Below are 21,494 nucleotides of genomic sequence, written 5' to 3'. Positions count from 1 at the left end.
GTCTATAATTCCCAGGATTATCCCTATTACTTTTCTTGAACAAAGGAACATCATTTCGTACTCCAATCATCTAGTACTATTCCTGTGGCCAGTGAGGATACAAAGATCATCAATCTCTTCTCTTGTTTTCCTTAGTAACTTGGGGTATATCCTGTCCAGCCCCAGGGACTTATCTATCATAATGTTTTTCAGAAGCTCCAACACTGCCGGTTTCTTTAGATAAGATTAGCTTTATTTGTCACATGTACATTGAAACATAAAGTGAAATATGTCAATCGTGCTGGAGGCAATCCACAGATGTCGACACACTTCTGACACCAACACATCATGCTCACAACTTACTAACCCAAATCATACATCTTTTGAATGTGTGAGGAAAGCAGTGCACCAGGACCAACCAGTGCAATCATGGAGAAAACATACAACTCTTTACAGCCAGCAGTGGGAATCTAACCCTGATCAGCAATTGCTGGGACTGTAAAGCAATGCACTAATGGCTATGGCACTGTGTCACTCCTTGACACACTCCAGTACATTAGCCTGTGCTTGCTGACCTCACATTTTTCAAAGCCCCTCTCCCTGTTAAACACTGAAGCAAAGTATCCATTAAGAACCTCTTCCTCTTCTGACTGCAGGTGCATGTTTCCTCCTTTATTCCTGAGGGGTCCAACCCTCACTCTTCATCCTCCTATTCTTCACGCACCTATAGAATGCCTTAAGGTTTTCTCTAATTCTATTTGCCATGGCCTTCTCATGTCCCCTTCCAGCTCTTCAAAATCCTATCCTAATATACTTTCTGCTTGGCTTATAACTCTCAAGAGCCCCGTCTGATTTTTTGCTTCCTAAGTCTTAAGATAACTTCCAAACATTAAGTATCCACCATAAACCTTAAGCATCTTCTTGACTAAATGTTCCATCTCTTTTGTATACCATGGTTCCTTCACCCTATAATCCTTTGTCTGTTTCAGTGGGCAACCCTATCCAGAATTCATGCAAGTGCTCCCAAAGCAATCTCCATATTTCTGCTGTGCATTTTCATGACAACATCTGCTCTGAATTTATGCTCCCAAGTTCCTGCCTAATACCACTATAATTATCCCTTCCCAGTTAAATACTCTCCAATACCATCTGCTCCTGTTCCTATCCAGGCTACGGTAAAGGTCAGGGGGTTGTGGTCACTGTCTCCAATATGGTCCCCAACTATGAGATGTCACTACTAGATTCATGGCTAGCACCAGATCCAGCATGGCTTCTCCTCTAGTTGGCTTGTCCTCATACTGTGTCAAGAATCCTTCCTGGACACACCTAACAAATTATATCCCATCTAAACCTTTTGCACAGAGTAGGTGCCAATCAATATTTGGGAAGTTGAATGACAAACACCATGTTATTTTTGAACCTTTCCAAAATCTACCTGCTTATCTGCTGTTCTGTGACCCTGAATTGGATATAGAAATAAAGCAATTTTTTTCCATTCAGTTAACTTATTGTAGATCTGGAAATGAACTGCATTTACTTGCATTCCATATCTTTGGCAAAATCCTTCAGGAAGACTGGTGAAAAATTATCAGCTTAGAAAGCAGTTAATCATCAGACTGCATTACATAAATAATTTATTATTTAAATTTCCTTGATATGATGCAGTAACAGATAGAGTGGTTCATAAGTGGTACAATATTAAACAGAACACTAATCACAAAATAATTTAATGCTTTGGGCCAACATAAGTATATTATAGCAAAAGATTACGAGCTAAGTGGATTTCAAAATGGATTTTATATTAATGCAGATGAAGAACCTACTTTGCACATAAAGAACTTAAGCAACTTGAAAGCAAATGAAAACCACAGTTATGCTTTTCTTTCCTTAGAGTCCAATCAAACCTCTGAACAGATATTGGATATATGCGACTGTTTTGGTAGAGAGCCAGAATTTGAGGGAAGTGAGAAGTCTGTCACCAAAGTCTGCACACAAGGTATGAAGTGCCAATATTGAAACTCAGTAGGAACCAGGATCAGAGCTTAAACGAGGAAAGTGACAATCATGATCTCTTTAAAACTAAATTGTTTAAAACTCCTTTAAACTGGTAAACTTGGAAATTCATTGGTGCAAGATGAGCAGATTGCTCTTTTGACCGTTGCTCCAATTAATAATCCAGCATGCTTCAAATTCATTATTTTGTGTGTTGCTACACAGTGAAATAAGTAATTTTCCAAGTGAATCTGGTAAATTTAAAGGGAGTTCAGGAAATCCAGGGATGGTCAGCAAGTGTATGAGCTGAAACACTCAGGTTTCCTCGGCTGCCTAAGTCTAGGGAAAAAAATCTCTAGCCCCATCAAACATGTCAGATTGAGGTGCAAGCCCACTGACACTCCGTTTGTGTGGATGCTGCGTGATTCGTTACCCTGTTACAAACAAGTACAAAATAACAGACAGTACACCGCATACAATTAAACGATTTAGCTTTATAATTCTTAATTTGACTAAAAAATTAGTAAAGAAAAAGCAAAAAAAAGGCCCATTTTAATGAAACATTCTAATGTGCACAAGTTGGAGCTCATGGTTTCCCCTTCATCGATCCTCCTTCGATTTCCCCGGGCTTCATCAAATCATGGCCCTGCTCCAGGTCGAGTCCTACGACCTCTTCTCTCTTCATCTCCCGCTGAACAAAAGACCCAGCTCACACCGGTGTCAGGCACACAACACAAAAACACACTCTCTTCATTGGACGGCTCACATTCCAAAGCACCCCTTAGAACTAACCATAACTCAAACACTGCTTCTGCAGAAAGAACATTATATTAGCAGTGAAACCTTTCCCAGGGTGTTACATAACCTTTACGGTACATGTATTTGCTTCACAGCCTTTTCTTATCTTAATGGTCTTGTAGGTAATGATATTGCCTAGTTACAATTACCGAAATGGTTAACTGTTGTATGTTGAACATACCAATTTTGGAAAGGTATGAATTATTACATAACCATTCATCCAGCAGCTGAGCTAGATTGGAAATAGTGTAACACATGCAAAGTTCTGGAGGAGCTCAGCAGATCAGGCCGCATGTATGGAAATGAATAAAGAGCTGATGTTTCAGGGCGAAATCCTTCATCAGGACTGGAAAGGAAGAGGTTGGGGAAGATGCCAGAATGAGAAGGTGAGGGGCAGGGAAGGAGGATGAAGTAACAAGTTAGGAGGTGATAAGTAGAAAAGGCAATGGGCTGGAGAAGAAGGAATCTCATAGGCGAGGAGAGTGGATTATGGGAGAAAGGAAAGGAGGGGTCACTGGGGGAGATGATTGGTTCTGTTGTTGATCTTTAATGGAGGGTGAACATGGGATTGGTTGTGATTTCTCAGAATGGTGGAGTTGAGGATGTCTCATATCTGATGAATATTGTCTCATTTACCCTTGATATTATGTTCTATTTCTCAACCTGAGAAAATATGGGAAATTCACAGTATATTATTTTAAATGTGGAATTTACATCATTAAAAACTAATGATCCACTGCAATTTACTGACTCACAATACAAGAACAAATGAAATAGACAGGTAAGTTATATAGCCTGTTAATGTTGCTGTACTCTTCTGATGTTTTATTTTAATTCAACTTTACTGTTTTAAACCCACCTAACCTTGAGTACCCTAAAGTACAAAATTTATTGGATTCACTGCCTTCATGATTGAGAATCCACAGATTCTTGGATCTCTGAATGAAGAATTTCCTTGTATTCTTAATCCAATATATTCCACTACATATGATGAAACCATGCTTCAGGTTTTAGCCTGGAGAAGCAACACCTTAGCAATCATTTTCACGCTCCTTATTATCTGATGTTATAGCAAAGTCACCTCACATTTCTCTCAAAGAGTTATTGAACACTAGTGCACAGAAACAGACCCTGTGCCGAACCATTAATCTACCTTGTTCTATCGACCTGCAGCTGGATCATAAGCCGTACATACCTCTCCCATCCATGTATCTATCCAAATTTATCTTAAATTTTGAAATCAAACCCAGATCCACCACTTGCCCTGGCAGTTCATTCTACACTCACTATCCTCTGAGTGAAGAAAACCTCTCTCATTTTTCCCTTAAAAATTTCACTTTTCACCCTTAACTCATGACCTCTAGTTGTAGTCTCACTCAGTGGAAAAAGCTGTACTCCTTATAATTTTGCATACCTCCATCAAATCTCCCCTCAATCCTCAACATTCTAGGGAATAAAATACTAACCTATTCAACTTTTCCCAAGAACTTAGGTCTTCAAGTCTTGGCAACATACTTGTAAATTTTCTCTGCACTCTATCTTATTTACATCTTTCTTGTTGGTAGGTGACCAAAATTTCACACAATAATCTAAATTAGGCTTCACCAATGTCTTGTACAACTTCAACACAACATCTCAACTCCTGCACTCAATACATTGATTTATGAAGACCATTGTGCCAAATGCTTTCTTTATGAACCTATCTACCTATGATGTAACTTTCAAGGAATTGTGGATCTGTATTCCCAGATCCCCCTGTTCTGCTGCAGTCCTCAGTGCCCTACTGTTCACCATGTTAAACCTACCTCGTTTGCCCTCCCAAAGTGCAAACCTTACACTTGTTTGCATTAAATTACATCAGCCATTTTTCCAGCTGTTCCAGATCCCACTGCAAGTTTTAAGTCTTCTTTGCCATCCACTACAACCCCAATCTTGGTGTCATCTGTAAATTTGCTGATCCAGTTTACCACAAACAATAATAGATCCCTGCAGGACACCACTAGTCACAGGCCTCCAGTCAGAATGGCCACCATCTACTACCACTCTCTAGCTTCTCCCATGATGCTAATGTGTTAATCCAATCTACTACCTCATTTTGCGTGCCAAGAAATGTGTGACCTAATCAAAGCCCTTGCTGAAGTCCATGTAGACAACATCCATTGCCTTGCCATCATCAACTTTCCTGCTAAACTCCTCTAAAAACTCTACATGATTGGTTAAACATGACCTACCACTCACATAGCAATGTTGACTATCCCTAATCAGTCTGTCTATCTAAATACTTATATATCTGGTCCCTGAGAATACCTTTCAATAACTTTTCCACTACTGCTGTCAAGCTCATTGGCCTGTAGCTTCCTGGTTTATTCTTAGAGCCTTTCTTAAACAACAGAACAACATTAGCTATTCTCTAAACTTCTGGTATCCTCCAAACCATGGTTAAGGATGTTTTAAATATTGCTGCTGGGGCTCCTGCAATTTCTGAATTAACTTCCCATGGGGTCTGAGGGAATACCTTGTCAGGCCCTAGGAATTTATCCACCCTAATTTGCCTCAAGATAGCACCTCCTCCACTGTAATCTGTATCGGGTCTATGACCTTGCTGCTGCTTTGCCTCACTTCCATAGACCATTTACTCCTGAGTAAATACTTGAAACACCCTTTTACTGGGTGTTTACTCTGGAAATGCAGCTCATTAGCCCCACACCAACAGCCACTGGATTCTGCAGTGAGAAACCCACCTTTCTCAGGCTTCGTACGTCTAGGGTGTATCCAACTTTGGTCCTGTAAAGTCTATAAGGTTGGGATGTCTTGCCCACCCAAATCCCAGTTTGTGTGAACGCTATGTGATTTACTGCCACTGGCAAATAATTGCCTATTGGCAAGAAATAACAGGTCGTCATTGCATACAATTAATCATAAGTGTATTTAAGAATGTCAACTTAAGCAGTTATTAAAGGCAAGAAAGAAAAAAAACAAAAAGGGCTGATTATACTTCACATGTTCATATTATAGTCACGTGTACGATGGCTCTCAAATCTTGAACTTGTCTGTAAATTACGCACTGAACCCTCAGTCTACATGAAAGCACACACCACCTTCTGACGGTCGCTTGAAATCCACCTTGAACCAATGGGCTGTCCCACAGGGGTGGTAGTCCTTCCTCCTCAAAGCCATTCGTCTGCACAAAGCGGCTTGTGCAAGAGGGACAGCATCCTCCACCATCTTCCCTCCAGTCTTCTCATCAAAGCATCAACCTGCCCCCTCCCCCCCCCAACGTTTCAGCAAAAACCCTCAGCGTCCACCGCCCATCAAGCAATAGTAAAACACCCAAAGAGAGACTGTAGTGTTTTTGTGCAGTGTGTTGGAACTCTGACTAAACCGGAGCCAATGAAGACAGAGTCCTAGTAAGGTTAACCATTTACTGTGCACTCTTCCACATTAACAATGTATGGTGAAAACTGTTGATATTTGTAGAGACCACACTCGCTCTTTTCTTCCAGCGAGTGTCTGGGGGTCGCGCCCACCCCGCATTTGAAACTGAAAAGCCGCCACGCGCGCCGCTTCCTCTAACAGAATCCGCGTTAATCTTTTTACTTCAAATACTGTCATATGAACTGACGGCGTTGCTTCTATAATGTTTCTCTGTGGGTAGAGACGGAGCTCTTCACGTTCATGCTGCACGCACCTTTTCACCTTCTCCGAACCAGAGTTACCCCCAAAGCGCGGCGAAACCGGAGGGTACGTCGCCACATATACCACAGACGATGAATTTTATCTTTAACTTCAACTAGAAAATAGTGACAAACAAATTATTTAAAGTGGAAACCCAGCAAAGCTAAACAAATGCCTCAAGGGCAACACAGAGACTATGACCTGCCGTCAACAGAAACTATTGTTTACCCGACAGTTCGACATGCCACAGGCTCTCTCTCTTTAACGAGGGACAGAGAGATATCACCCGTTTTTCACAGCGAAGGGGGAGACTGACAGTCGCTGTTCTAGTCTGCCGCGCCGCTTTTTACTCAGGGATTCCCGAGCCGACAATCAGTGGCAAACTCTACCTCCATCAGGGGAAACAGAGAGAGAGTGCGGCCGCACCTCCGTCCCTAATCCGCTGCAGCGAAACCCTGATGTTTCTTCTCCCGCTTGCCTCAGTCAGCAACACCAGCCTGGCATCGGCCGCGCCCCGGAGGCACCATCTTCCGAGCCGTACCTGGAGAATGTCAGAAAATGGTCGGCCGACGAGCTCCAGGCACGGGAACACATTTGCTGTATTAAAAAAAAACGCAGTTTAAGTGCCATTCTAGATCAAGGCGTTGATAGAATCCCAACCGCCTTGAAAAGGAAAAAAAAGACGTTAAAGAGAAGAATTTCAGCCGTTTTCACAGATGAGCTCGAAGTCACAGCCACTTGGCGCCATCTTAACTCCCCCCATCCATTTGTGGGATTGCTTCGTCAAGCACCTCCCTTCCATCCGCCAAGAGCAGAACTTCCCAATGGCCAAACATTTTCATTCCCATTCCTATTTCTCTTCCCATTCTGATCTGTTGGTCCATGGCCTCCTCTTGTGCCACGTTGAGGCCACCCTCAGGGTGGAGGAGCAACGCCTTATATTCCGTCTGGGAAGCATCCAACTTGATGGCATGAATATCAATTTCTCCTTTCGGTTAAAAACAAATCCCTCCCTCTCCTTTCTTCTTCTATTCCCAACTCTGGCCTCTTACCTCTTCTCACCTGCCTGTTGCCTCCCTCTGGGTCCATTCCTCTTTTCCTTTCTCTTGTGGTCCACTCTCCTCTCCCATCAGATTTCTTCCTCTCCAGCCCTTTACCTTTCTTACCTTCCTTCATTCGCCTATCACCTTCCAGCTAACCTCCTTCACCCCACCCTTTTATTCTGGCATCTTCCTTCCTTTCCAGTCCAGAAGAAAGGTCTTAGCCCATAATGTCGACTGTTCATTCATTTCCACAGATGGTAGGTACTTGGCCTGCTGAGTTCCTTCAGCATTTTGTGTGTGTTGTATTGAACAGCCTTTTGCCATGTGTATGGCTGAACTAAAATTTTTGAAAATCTGACTTGCTGTAAAGGAGCAGTGATGAAGGGGATGTGCAGATATTATATCAGGCAATGGTCAAAACTGTGGCGAGAGAAAGCAGCAGAATTGCTGGAGGGGAGAAAATCTAGGCAGGCAGTAATTAGAATGATGATTCTGGGGCTTGATAAGGGGTGTTTGAAGTGGTGGATATAGAAGGGACACCGCAGGTAATGATGATGAATAAGGCAGGGCAGCACAGAGATTGTGGGAGGGTTGGGGAAATTGGAGCGAAGGCTTTAGTTGGGCAATGTTGGAAAAAAAATTAAAGGATTATTGAGTATGATGAGAAGTCAGAGAAGAGGATTGTGGCAGATGATTGCCAAGAGATCACATCGTTGGCTGTAAGAGGAAATGGTGGTGTCATGTAAAAATCTCAGGAAAATCTTGTTTCACTGGATTCCAATAGAAGTTTAATTGCTGAACCCAAGGCTGAAAGGACTGTCCAGTTTTTAAATATTTGTTTTGAGGATGCGGACATTCAAAGTAGGATATGGATCAGAACATTATTTCTAGCAGTGACGAGACAGCCAACAGAGGAGAGGTTAACACCCTGATACAGTGGTGCCAAGATAACAACCTCTTCCTCAGTGTCCAAAAACCAAAAGAGGTGATTGTGGATTCCAGGAGGAATGGAGACAGACAGGCTCAGCCTGATCAACAGCAATGGGACTGCAGTGAGAGGGTGAGTAGTTCCAAATTCCTCGGTATACATATCACCAGAGATTTCACTTGGACTGCACACACTGGCTGTGTGGCAAAAAAAGCACAACAGCGTGTCTTCCACCTCAGGCGACTGAAGAAGTTCAACATGAACTCCCAAATCTTCAAGACTTTCTACAGGGGCACCATTGAGAGCGTACTGACTGGCCGTCTCACTGCCTGGTACAGGAATTGTACCAACCTTGATCGCTGGCCCCTGCAGAGAGTGGTACCGATAGCACAGCACATCTGTGGATGTGAACATCGCTCCATTGAGGATATTTACAGCAGCAGGTGTGTGAAGAAGGCCTGGAAGATCATCGGTGACACCAATCACCCCAACCATAAAGTGGTTCAGCTGCTTCCGCCTGGCAAACGGTACTGCAGTGTTAAAGTCAGGACTAGCAGGCTACAGAACAGCTTCTTTCTATATGGCATTAAACTTATAAATTCACGTGTCTGTACATTGCAGTCTCCCTCACATTGTTGGACAGATGTAAGATTTAAATAAGTTCAAAAGAATGGGTGGGTTTTAAAGATTGCTTGTGACAAAGGTTTCACTGTTATGGATATGACAGAAGGTTGCCAAAGGATACAAAAGGATATAGATTACTTGTAGATATGAGCAAAGAAATGACAGATTGGGTTTAATTCGGGCAAGTGAGGTATTAGGATGTACATGTAAATGGAAAGTACACAGTTAATGGCTGGGCCCTTAACAGTGTTAATGTACTGAGGGACCTTGAGATCTAAGTCTGCTGTTCCTTCAAAGTGACTACACAAATTGATAGGGTGGTAAAGTCATTGTATAATGTGCTTGCCTTTTTTAGTTGAGGCAGTGGTTTCACAAGTCAAGATGTTATGTTGCTGCTTTTTAAAGTCTGGCTAGTGAACATGTGGAGTGCTGCATAGAATTTTGGTCACCGTGATAAAGGAAGGACGTGGAAGCCATGGTGGGTCTCAGAAGAGGTTTGTCAGGATGCTGCCTGAATTTAATGGTGTACGGTATACTACAAGTAGGCATTGGACAGCTCGGATTGTTTTCTCTGGAGTGGCAGAGGCTAAATCGGGAGGAGAAGATGGTGGCGCGCCTGCGTGTGTGCAGCCCTCCGGTGAAAAATGATATTGTATCTGTTAAATAGGGGCCGTGGACAATTCTGATTTGATGGAGAATGGACGTGAAAGCACAGAGGAACATCTGGAGAAATTTCTGAAACGCCCATTCACTGTTGTCGTTACTGTGTGATTGGGAATCTTTCGGAGGGTAGGCCTCAAAATCCCCGGCCTTGCCTGCTTTTGGCGACCGAGAAGGAGGTCGAATCGTTGGACAGAGATGGTGCTCAGTACTCGGTGTCGGAGAGCTGATCAGAGCTGGAAGTTTTGGATGACTCAGAGTCGAATTGTGGTCGGCATGGCAGGGAGAGTTTTTCTTCCTTCTCCCGTCTGAGTGAGATGTGGGACATTTGAGAAACTTTGAACTTTACTGTGCTCTTGGACTTCTTCATCAAGTTATGGTATTGTTACACTGTTTGTAACTATATGTTATAATTATGTGGTTTTGCCAGTTTTTTTCAGTCTTGGTTTGTCCTCTGTTTTGTGATATCACACCAGAGGAAATAATGTGTCATTTCTTAATGCATGCATTACTAAATGACAATAAAAGAGGACTACGTGTCTTCATAATCATAATCACAAATGGAAACCTGATGGAAATGATCAAAAGTGTACATAGTAGATAGCTAGTAGTTCTTTTCTCCAAAGGTTTAAATGTCTTATATGAGAGGGTATGCATTTAAGGTGGGGGAAAAGGGGAAGTTGAAAGGAAATGTGCAAGTCTTTTTTTACACAGAGAGTGGTGGGTGCCTGAAATGTATTGCCATGGTTGGTAGTGGAGGCAAATACAATGGAGGCATTTATGAGGCACCTAGGTAGGCACTCGAATATGCAGAGAATGGAAGGATACAGATCATGTGCAGGCAGAAGGGATGCAGAGTTATTAGAACATAGAAAACCTACAGCACAATAGAAATTACTACCTTAGAAATTACTAGGGTTACCCATAGCCTTCTATTTTTCTAAGCTCCATGTACCTATCCAAAAGTCTCTTAAAAGACCCTATCGTGTCCACCACCACCGTTGCCGGCAGTCCATTCCACGCACTCACCACTCTGCGTAAAAAACACTTACCCCTGGCATCTTCAATGTACCTCCTCCTCAGCACCTTAAACCTGTGCCCTCCTGTGACAGGCATTTCAGCCCTGGGAAAAAAACCTCTGACTATCCATACGATCAATGCCTCTCATCATCTTATACACCTCTATTAGGTCACCTCTCATCCTCTGTCGCTCCAAGGAGAACAAGTCGAGTTCACTCAACCTGTTTTCATAAGGCATGCTCCCCAATCCAGGCAACATCCTTGTAAATTTCCTCTGCACCCTTTCTATAGTTTCTATGGTATTAGCTTAAACATTTCATGACAACACCATGGGCTGAGGGCCTGTACCTGTAGTGTATTCTTCTATGTACTGGAACAACATTATGGTTTTGACCGTAGGTCCATTCAGTTCTGGATAGTCTGTATTGAATTAGAATAGAAAGTAGGTAATATTGGGTTTTGGAATAAGGATCTTTGGCCTCTCATCATTTCACAACTCAATCAACTTGTCCTGTAAGGTTAAAAACTGCAAGGTCTCAGTGTCAATAGGAAAGGATTACCAATTTTGTGCTTCCTTTTCAATGGAGTGGAGTCAGTGGGAATTTTTGTCAAATTGATTTTAGATGGAATGATTGCTTTGGAGAGTGAGAATGACATCTTTGCTGCCAGAAGATAGGACCATGTCAAAACAATTGCACCCTTTCCTTTTCAGACCTTAACATTTTTAAAAACTGATCTTGTTTTGTTTTCCAAACACACTGGAAGCATTCCCTACATAAGCCGATTTGGATGATTGAAGTGATCAAGATGCAAGTTTGGTGAACCATAACAAATCCCAAAAGTTTTCTATTAAAGGAAAGTTATTTAGCAACAAAAGCTTCAAATTCACTTTACAGTTCATACACACAGTTTTGTACTTCATCAGTGACAAATGTTGCACAAGCCAGGAGAAGTAGATGATGGTAAACAGCCCCTATTTATTCGCACACCACAGCAAAGAATTAAAAATTTCTCAAAATTCACTATTTTAATGACTATAATAGGATATTGTTAAGCTGGACAACTTATTGGTTGCCAATAGCTTTCTGTGAAAGAAGCAATGTGTTGTTTGAGCATGGGAAGCAACATGCCTTCCCCTGGCCTGCCTGTTGTTGCAGCAGCTCTGTCAATGCAAATACAGTGTCACAGTTCTTCTGGAGTCAGTGCCTTGTAAAATACTTGTGCAGAATGCGGAACATTTTGCCAATGGTTATATCTTGTGGCAATTACACAGAACAAAGTAGAGCTTCCTGAAAATCCTCTTCATTGGCATAGCACAGACTACTCTTCTTTCCTTTTTATCTGTGTCACCCAACCTGGAATTTTAAGCATCCGTCATTGAAGGCATCTGTAAAATAGTTTGTACATCTTCCCGTGTGCACATGTATTTCCTCCGTGTCCCCTGGTTCCCTCCCACAGTCCAAAGACTTATTGGTTAGTAGGATAATTGGTCATTTTAAATTGTCCTGTGATTGTGAGGCTCTGTTCGTTGGGCTTGACCATAAATGTTGCATCCCAGCTCTCTATGTGATACGTAAGACAGAATGCAAGCCAGGGTAGTGTGATATGGAGAGCAAGCTGTTACCCATGTAGCAGGCTCCCTCTCTCCATGCGGCTGATGAACCCAAAGGAAAGCTGAGACCGATACAGTTTGGCACCACATGATCACAGATTTTGCCAGTCAGCATTGAACTCAATGTAGGATGGCCTTAGGGACTCCAGCTTTGGATTTTCCCCTCTGGGTTTACTCCCAAAGCCTTCCCCGTGAGTGAGTATAGCCACAAGGTAATGGAAGTTTGAGATCAGAGTTTTTCTTCTCCTAAATGAGCTACCAACCATGGCCCCATGCGCCCGAAACAACTGGTTTTAAGGTGCCAGTAACCCACCTTTGTCCTTTCTCTTGTCAGTAGAAATGGCTCCACGGGGTTAGCTAAGCCACACATGAAGGCCAGGAGCTGGACTTGGTTGTCAGAGGCTATTTGAGACACACGCCATTAGGAGCATTTAATAGGTAGTGAGAGCTTAACCCCCCATTACCAACCCCCAGTTATAATTATCTTGAGGACTTTCCTTTATTTTTTTCCTTTCAGGGTTCTTTTGAAGACCCTGACCTGGAGTTACTCATTGACTTTGGTTCTTTGTGGAAATGGGACCCGTTCTTGGGGTTTCAGGACTGGCCGTTGTTCAGCACACCAAGGGTTTGGCCTGACGGTCCGTCTTGATTTGGAAGCCTAAGATCTCGGGGCTCTGGAGACAGGCGGATCGAGGGTCGGTGTCATGGTAGATGGCCTGTGTGTCGTCGGGGGAGTTGGAAAATCTACTGCTGTGTGCCCGAAGCCCCGAGATCTTTGTGATCTTCAGGCACAGAGCTCGAAAAAAACGACGTAACGGACTTTTAACATCTTAAACCAGTGAGTTGCTTGTTATGTCTCCCCACTTGTTGGGAAAATGGAGACACCCCCTTCTCCCTTATTAGGGAGAGAGAGAACCTGTGGAATGTTGAATGCCGGGTGAAACGTGAAGTCTTTGGGGGTAACTGGAAGTCTGTGTCTTTGCTATTGCTTTGCTGACGCTTGAGTGCTCGGTGGCGGTGCCGGTGTTTTCTCTTTGCCGATGGGGGAGGTGGATTGTTGCTTGCTGCTGCTTAAGCACAGGAGGGAGGAGCTGGGGGGGTCTTTGGGGTTCTTATATTTAACTGTCGTTCATTATTTGTGGCACTTTTCTGTTTTTGTGTATGTTTGTGAAGATAAAGCATTTCAGGATGTATATTGTATACATTTCTCCAACATTAACTTGGACCTTTGAATCTTTGAACCTTTGATTAGGCTCGGGATTAAATTGGTGGTTGCTGGGCAGTGTAGCTCAGTGGTCCCACAGGGCCTGTTCTGTGCTGTATCTCTAAATAAGATCAAAATAAAAATATTTGCATATATGTAGTAGTTTATGTCCAAATGCTACTTCAGCTTACTTCTCTGTAAAAACTTCTGTTGTGCTTTCTTTTAAACTTGGTATCAATGTGATTTATGGTGATATCTGCAGGCTGAAAATAAATGGGGAAGATATAAAACAAGTACAGAACTTTTGCTACTTAGGAAGCTGGGTGACATCAGATGGCAGGTGCGACATGGACATCAAAAGAAGAATAGGGATGGCAAAAGACACCTTTACGAGAATGAAGAGTATAATGACCAACACTAAACGAGGCACGACAACCCGCCTCAGAGTACTGAAATGTTACGTTTATCCAGTTACGTTATATGGATCAGAATGTTAAACAATATCTAGTAACATGAGGAAACGAATTGAAGCAGCAGAGATGTGGATTTTGAGGAGGATGCAAAGAATATCATGGATGAAATGAATATCTAACGAGGATGTCATGAACAGAGTAAGCACAAAAAGAGAAATAATGTATGAGATCATGAAAAGGCAACGTAACTTCATTGGACATGTGATTAGGAAAGAGGAGTTTGAATGCATGGTAATTATGGGAAAGATTGAAGGGAAGAAAGCAAGAGGAAGACCAAGACAAATGATGATGGAGACTGCAGCCAGAGAACTTGAAATGAATACCAATGAATTGATCCACTTAACCCGAAACAGGAGTGTGTGGACCATGGCAGTCAAAGCTCAATCTGGTCATGGCACCTGATGATGATGATCATGATGATGATCAATGTGATTAATGCTTTTGGAAGGTGTCAGAGCTTCATCATTCAGAATCTCACTGAAGATTTGGAGCATTACTCTTCCCTGCTTGGAATAAGCCTATACTTCACTTGTGTAGCGAAATATTTTTAATTTTAAATTGAAGGGGTAGGAGCTTATCTTTGCCAGTTTAATGTGCCAGCTCTGTTATGTTTCTCTGTTCTTTTACTATTCCAAAAGAAAGATCCAACTCCATCTACTTTGATACACTATAATGGCAAATTAAAGACCTTGTTTATCTCACTGGTTTATCCTCCTGATGACTTCGGCTGAAAGCCCCACGCAAACCTAACTTTAAATATAAGTGGAATTTTTGGTGAATGGGGAGCATAAACCTGCAGTGAGTTTTTCGTTTGGGATTTTTTAAAGTTCCTCACAGCTCAGAAATCAGTTTTTTTAAAAAAATTTTATTTTCTTTATCTAAGTGTATACAGACCCATGAAGAGTCAGCGACTGAGCAGCACTGGTCCTTGGGTCTGGATTTGGTACTGAGGGAATTTGCTATTGTATCGTTCCAAAGCTGGTTTCAGAGACTGCAGTGCAACCTCATGCAACGCACACAAGATGCTGAAGGAACTCAGTAGGTCAGACAGCATCTATGGAGAGGAATATATAGTTGAAATTTCGGGTCAAGACTCTTCATCAGGACCTCTCCATCCAGCATTTTGTGTGTATTGCTCTGGATCTCCTGCAGCTGCAGAATCTCGTGTTTATGATTTGTTAGCGCCACCTCGTGGGCAGCAGGTTGTGCCTTGGCCTTATCACATCCCTGCGCTTAATTCAACTGTTTGCAGAAGCCTGGTGAAAAGGATACATATCTTCAACATGAGATTCTCTAGTTTTATCATAGTTCACCATGGGGTCAAAAATCTCAAATGTAGATCATTGAGGTAGAATCACTGTTATTGGAAGATGAAATTGTTGCATAAAAATTGGTTCTCAGGCTGTCTTAATTCCCGCCCTTGTTGGTAGGGAGCTGGTACATTCTCCTCATGACCACTTGGGTTTCCTCTGGGTGCTCCAGTTTCCTCCCACAGTGCAAGATGTATCAGTTGATAGGTTAAACGGTCATTTTAAATTGCTCCATGATTAGGCTAAAGTTAAACTGGGGGTTGCTGGGTGGTGTGGCTTAAAAGACAGGAAAGGCCTCTCTGAACTAAACCTTAATAAGTAAATAAGCATAAAGTTAAATCTCAACTGATGAGGGTTTGAGTAAGTAAGTGGAGAATATATTTATAATATGGTATACCTACTTAATAAAATGTTGTTTATTTCCCTAAGTAATATAGACACCATGGTAACGTAGCAGTTAGTGTGATGCTATTACTGCTCGGGGTAACAGAGTTTGGAGCTCAATCTGGCATCCTTTGCAAGGAGAAATCTGTATGTCCGCTCAGTGTAATGCACGAGATTTTCCCGGTGCTTCCCTGCAGTCCAATGACATACTGGGTATGTTAATTGGTCATAGTAAATTGTCCCATGATTGGATTCGGGTTAAATCGGGGTTGTTGGGGGTTGCGGTGTGGTGGCTCGAGGGGCTGGAAGGGCCCACTCCTCACTGTAACTTTAAATAAAATAAACACTGATGTTGAATTTTATATTGAGTTCAGTCATTTTACAATTTTCAAAAATTTTGCTTTTACTTTTACTGTATTTTTAAATTTAGAGATACAGCATGGAGCAGGCTGTTCCATCCCTACACGCAATGCTGCCCAGCAATTCCCCGATTTAATCATAGCCTAATCACAGGACAATTTGCAATGACCAATTAACCTAGCAGTCTGTATGTCTTTGGACTGTGGGAGGAAATCAGAGCACCCGGAGGAATCCCATGCTGTCACGGGGAGAACGTACAAATTCCTTACAGTCAGTGGCGTGAATTGAACCAAGGTCATCTGTACTGTAAAGTGTTGTGCTAAACACAACAGCACCCCATATCTGCACGCGCTCATAGGGTTAATAAGTTAATGCTTATTTCCTATCCCTGGAGAATTTCTGATGTGCTTTCTTGAACAGCTGCTGTGCTTATCAGGAACTACTCAATACTGTTTCCATATTGGGATAGTGTGTGCTTGGCCAATTTGCTGGTTACATTTTTGCGTTGTGCTTCCCAAATAGCAAAGTTCATAGACCAGAAGAACATATGACAAAGGAGCAGAATTAGGACATTTGGCCTACAAAGTGTGCTCCACTATTGAATCCTGGCTGATTTATTTTACCTCTCAACCCTGTTCTCTTGCCTTCTCCCCATAACCTTTGATACCCTTACTAATCAAGAACTTATCAATCTCTGCTTTAAATATTTCCAATGACTCGGCCCCCACAGCCATTTTTTGGCAATGAATTCCACAGATTTAGCACTCTCTGGCTAAAGAAGTTCTTCCACTTCTGTTCTAAAGAGACGTCCTCGTATTCTGTGTCCTCTGGTCCTAGACTCTCTCACTATTGGAGACATCCTCTCCACGTCCACTCTGCTTAGGCCTTTCAATTTCAGTCAGCTTCAGTGAGTAAGTACAGACCCAGAGCCATCAAATACTCCTGATGTGTGAACTCTTTCAGCCCTGGGATCATTCTTGTGAACATCCTCTGGACCCTCTCTAACACCAGCACATCCTTTCTTAGAAATGGAGCCCAAAGCTAATCACGATACTCCAAGTGCAGTCTGACAAATGCCTTATAAAGTTTCAGCATTAATTTGTAATTTGGTATCTTTTTAGTTAACTGCGAGATAAAATAACCTTACTTGTTCTTATCTGGTACTCACCTGTGCATCCTGGCTGAAGCTTCTTGAGCTAAAGCCTCAGATCTTAGACTCCTCCACTGATCTACTCACACCATGGCTGCTCCTACAATGTCCTCTCTCCTTAAATCTCATTCTTATTGCCCATAGAGAAACTCACATGCAATGAAACTTGCGGTTTTTGATGTTTCCCACTCTCATAGATCTTGTTCTCACTATTCCAAAGTGAAACTTAAGTGCAAGTTTTGGAATTACTTTCAAAGACACCTTGGCCTGTTGCTGCAGTATATTTTGCAGCCACAATATCTCCCACTACTTTGCTTGCACCTCCTTCTTGTAACAAACTGTAAACTCCATTCCCTTCTCTCAATTCTTCGCTCTGTCATATATTGTATGTTCTTATGATGCCACTTTCCACAATCCTGCCTTTGACGCACGTTTCTTATTCCTTAATCGCAATTTCCTCCACCATAGTTAATGAGGCCCTATTTTGCTCTCTTTCCCCCTCTTTACATCACATTTCCTCCAGCTATACCTTTATCTATTTCAGTTCACCGTGTATCACTCAGTCTGTGCTGGAGTTCAAACGCTTTCCATTTTATGCACTCTGCATCTTCTCCCTTTTCCACATATTAGCACTCATTTCATTTTTAACCCTTCCCAGATCTGATGGAAGGTAAATAACATGAAACATTAATTCTGTCTCACCCTTCACAATCATTGTGAGTATATGCAGTATTGTCACTGCAGGTTTAGGTCTCTGAGATGAACTAGGGCCTTTACCTTCAAGTTTGAAATTAATATTTGCAATCTCCTTGGAAGCAATCACACAATCCCCGACTTTGCTATTTCATATTCCATCATAGGTAATTATCAATATTTAAGTTCTGATTAATTTAGTAATAAGCCATTATACTCATGATGGTATTTTCTTTACCTGTACCTTTGCAGAATTACCGCAAACAAAGGGAATGCCAGAAACTATTGACCAAAATAAACTACTGCCACCTTTTCAGAATGACTTCATCCCAGAAGAAATTCTGTTGTCGTTGACCACTGTGCCAAATTCATCCTGTCGAGATGAGTCCCCGAAAGATCTTAAGGTAGGGACCTAAAATCACTTCAGATCCCCAAGTGTTTACAACCAATTTGTAAGTAATTTATGCTGTCCCTATCCAGTTAAAAGAGGAAGCAAAGCAAGCTTCATATTGAACAAAGCTATGGACTTGCAGCACCCTTCAAATGTTGGGCTGTCTCAAGATGTTATACAACTAAGGCAGGATTTTGCGAATGCAATGACACTTGTGGTTAAAGAAACAGCAGCCAGTTTGCACAAAGCAGAATGTAACAAACAGCAGTGCAATAATGATAAAATATTCTGTTTTGGATGATGTTGGTTTGAATAAACATTGGTGTAGGAAAAACATGTCATCTCTTCAAAATAAGTAACTGGATCTTGAGAGAGACAGCGAATTGCTTCAATGCCTTATCTGAAAGACAGCCTCTTAAATAGATGAGTACTGTAAGGGTATTTCAGAATGTATATTGTATACATTACTCTGACAGTAAATGTACCTATTGGACCTATTGACAGTATAACACTGAAGTATCAGTATGAATTATGTATTCATATAACTGTATGTTGTGCAATACCTGTCCTTTCACTTCTCTTCCCACAATCCAGGGACCAAAACAATTTTTCCAAGAGAAGCAGTGAGTCACTTGTTCTTCATCTAGTCTAGGGTACGATACTTTTGTTCAGAATGTTGCCTTCTCTACAGTGAAGAAACTTAAATTTATGTATCATTTGCACTCAGTTTAAAAGTGTGACACTAAGCTTCTGATTGCTTGCTCCTTTAATTCACCGTCACACTCATACTCTGACTTTTCTGTCCGTGGTCATGTGCGCTGTTTCAATGAGGCCCAATGTAAGCTGGCAAATCAATACTTCATCTAACATCCGGGCAAATTACAGTATGCAAGACTCAATGTTCAATTCCCCAACTTTGGATAACATGCTGGTAAATTCCTGCCTGCCATTCAGGTTTTTTATTTGTTTAATCCAAGACTAACTTGATTCTCTCTCAGTTCTGGACTTGCACATTATCTGTTCCCCTTTCTCTAGGCGTTGTCTGGGTTTTTCCAGAATTTTATGTTTTTATTTCAGATTTTCATCACATGTAGTTGTTTTGATTTACACACAAATTAGGGAAATACTTGACAGGTATGCATCATTGCAGAGCGAACCAAGGTCACTCATTGATGATGTGCTTATCTGCCTAAGTAGCAATTAGCAATGGGCATTTTGGCTGACGGATTAAAGTCCTGCTGATCTAAGATTTTAGATCTGTTGGGTCTGAGATTCATAACATCAAAGCATGGAAGCAAGCCTTTCAGCCCAACTCATCTGTTCTGACTAAGATGCTTAGCTAAACTAATCCCATTGGCTCATATCTCTCTACACCTGTGCTATCTAATTTTTCAAAATGTTGTAACTGCACCTGCCTCAACAACTTACTCTGGAAGCTCCTCCTGCTCTCTGTGTGGAAAAACCTACCTCACAGATCTCCTTTAAATCTTAAACATAAGAGATTCTGCAGATGCTGGATATCCAGAGTAACAGATACAAAATGCTGGAGGAATTCAGCAGGTCAGGCAGCATCTTTGGAAAGGAATAAACAGTTGACATTTCAGCCCAAGACCCTTCATCAGGTCCCAGTTCATTGGATCTCTCTAGTTTTAGACTTCCCTACCATAGGCAAAAGACTGTGACCAGCTGCTGTATTTATCTAGATAAAGCCATCTCACAATCTCCTTTACTCCAGGGAAAACTGTCCCAACCTATCAAATCTCTATGAATAAACTCCTGTGGGGCTTCTCGCCAGGTATAGATATCAATTATAACCAATGTTTCGATGACAAACTCTGCCATCTCCATCAAGGACGAAGATGGCGGAGTTTGCCATTGAAATGTCGATTATAATCGATACCTGTATCTGTCTGGAAGCCCAAGAAGAGTTAATTTGTCATATATACTGGGAAAGCACTAGATCCTTCATCAAATCTCTCTTTATAACTGAAGCTCTCCAGTCCAGGCAATATATGAATCTTTTTTGCATCCTCTCTGGTACTATCCCATTCTTCCTGTAGTGTAGCAATCACATTCAGCTCTCCAATGACCAATGTTTTGTACGATGGTAATGTGACATCCCAACTCTTATACTCAATGCCATGGATGTTGAAGACAATTATGCCCCATGCCTTCTTCACCATCCTGTCTAACTGTGTTGACACTTTCAGGGGACAATATACAGTACATGTACCCTGAGGTCTGGAAGTTCAACAGCATCCCTCAGGGCTCTTCCATTCATTGTTTGTGTGACCTGCCCCGATTCAACTACCAAAAGGTATCACTTCACATTTGTCTGAGTTAAATTTCGTCTGCCATTTCTTTAATCATTTTCCAATTGATCAAAATCCCTTTGCAACCTTAGGTAACCTTCACAGTCCTCTATACCTCCAGCTTTGGGGTCACCTGTAAACCTAGTAATCATACCATCTGCATTTTTATCCATATAATTAATCAGTATGACAAACAACAGGGGGCCTAGCACTGATCCCGGCAGCATACTATTGGTCACAGGTCTCCAATATGAAAAACAACCATTCACTACTACAACACACAAAAGTTTGTGTGCTCTCTAGAATTCCAGCATCTTCAGGTCTTGTGTCTACTTCACTACCACTTTCTGTTTCCTAGACAAGGACACCATGATGAGTCTCATCATGAGTCTCACGTGTTGCAACTTTCCAGACTAGCCGACTACATGTGACCTTGTCAAAGGCCTTGCCCTTGTGAATGCTTTTCATTGCCACTTCAAAATACTTGGTTGAATTTGTGAGGTACGATTTCCCCTGCGCAAAGTCATCCTATCTCTAATCATTCTTTGCCTTCTCAGAATAAAAAGCAAGGAATACAGGGTTAGGGAATCCTGTTTTTGAGAGATATTGAGGCTGAGAAAAAGAAGTGCAGGGCAGGTATAGCCAGGAAAGAGCAAATGAGATACTTGAGGAGTGTAAGAAATGAAAGAGAACACTTAAGAAAGAAATGAGGAGGGCTTAAAGAATGGATGTGGTTGCCCTAGCAGACGAAATGAAAGAGAATTACAAGGTTTTCTACAGATATATTAAGAACAATTGGATAGAAAGGGACAAAATTAGTCTTCTGGAAGATCAGATTGGTTACTCATGCATAGAGACAAAAGAGATGGGGAAGATTTTAATATGG

At 41.8% G+C, this 21,494-nt stretch overlaps 1 protein-coding gene across 1 annotated transcript in view; it reads left to right on the top strand.

Annotated features, from left to right (window-relative positions):
- The window catches only part of axdnd1 (axonemal dynein light chain domain containing 1), a 170,616-nt gene that overhangs the window by 4,480 nt on the left and 144,642 nt on the right, over nucleotides 1-21,494 (top strand). The window contains exons 2-3 of the mRNA XM_063063999.1: nucleotides 1,871-1,975; nucleotides 18,158-18,309. Of these exons, the coding sequence (XP_062920069.1) occupies nucleotides 1,871-1,975; nucleotides 18,158-18,309 (257 nt within the window). The remainder of the gene's footprint in view (nucleotides 1-1,870; nucleotides 1,976-18,157; nucleotides 18,310-21,494) is intronic.

This window comes from Mobula hypostoma, chromosome 12 (genome assembly GCF_963921235.1).
Source record: "Mobula hypostoma chromosome 12, sMobHyp1.1, whole genome shotgun sequence".
In the NCBI taxonomy this organism is placed as follows: domain Eukaryota; kingdom Metazoa; phylum Chordata; class Chondrichthyes; order Myliobatiformes; family Myliobatidae; genus Mobula; species Mobula hypostoma.
The sequence above is the reverse complement of the archived record's forward strand: the minus strand, read 5'-3'. Positions and strand labels throughout refer to the sequence as shown.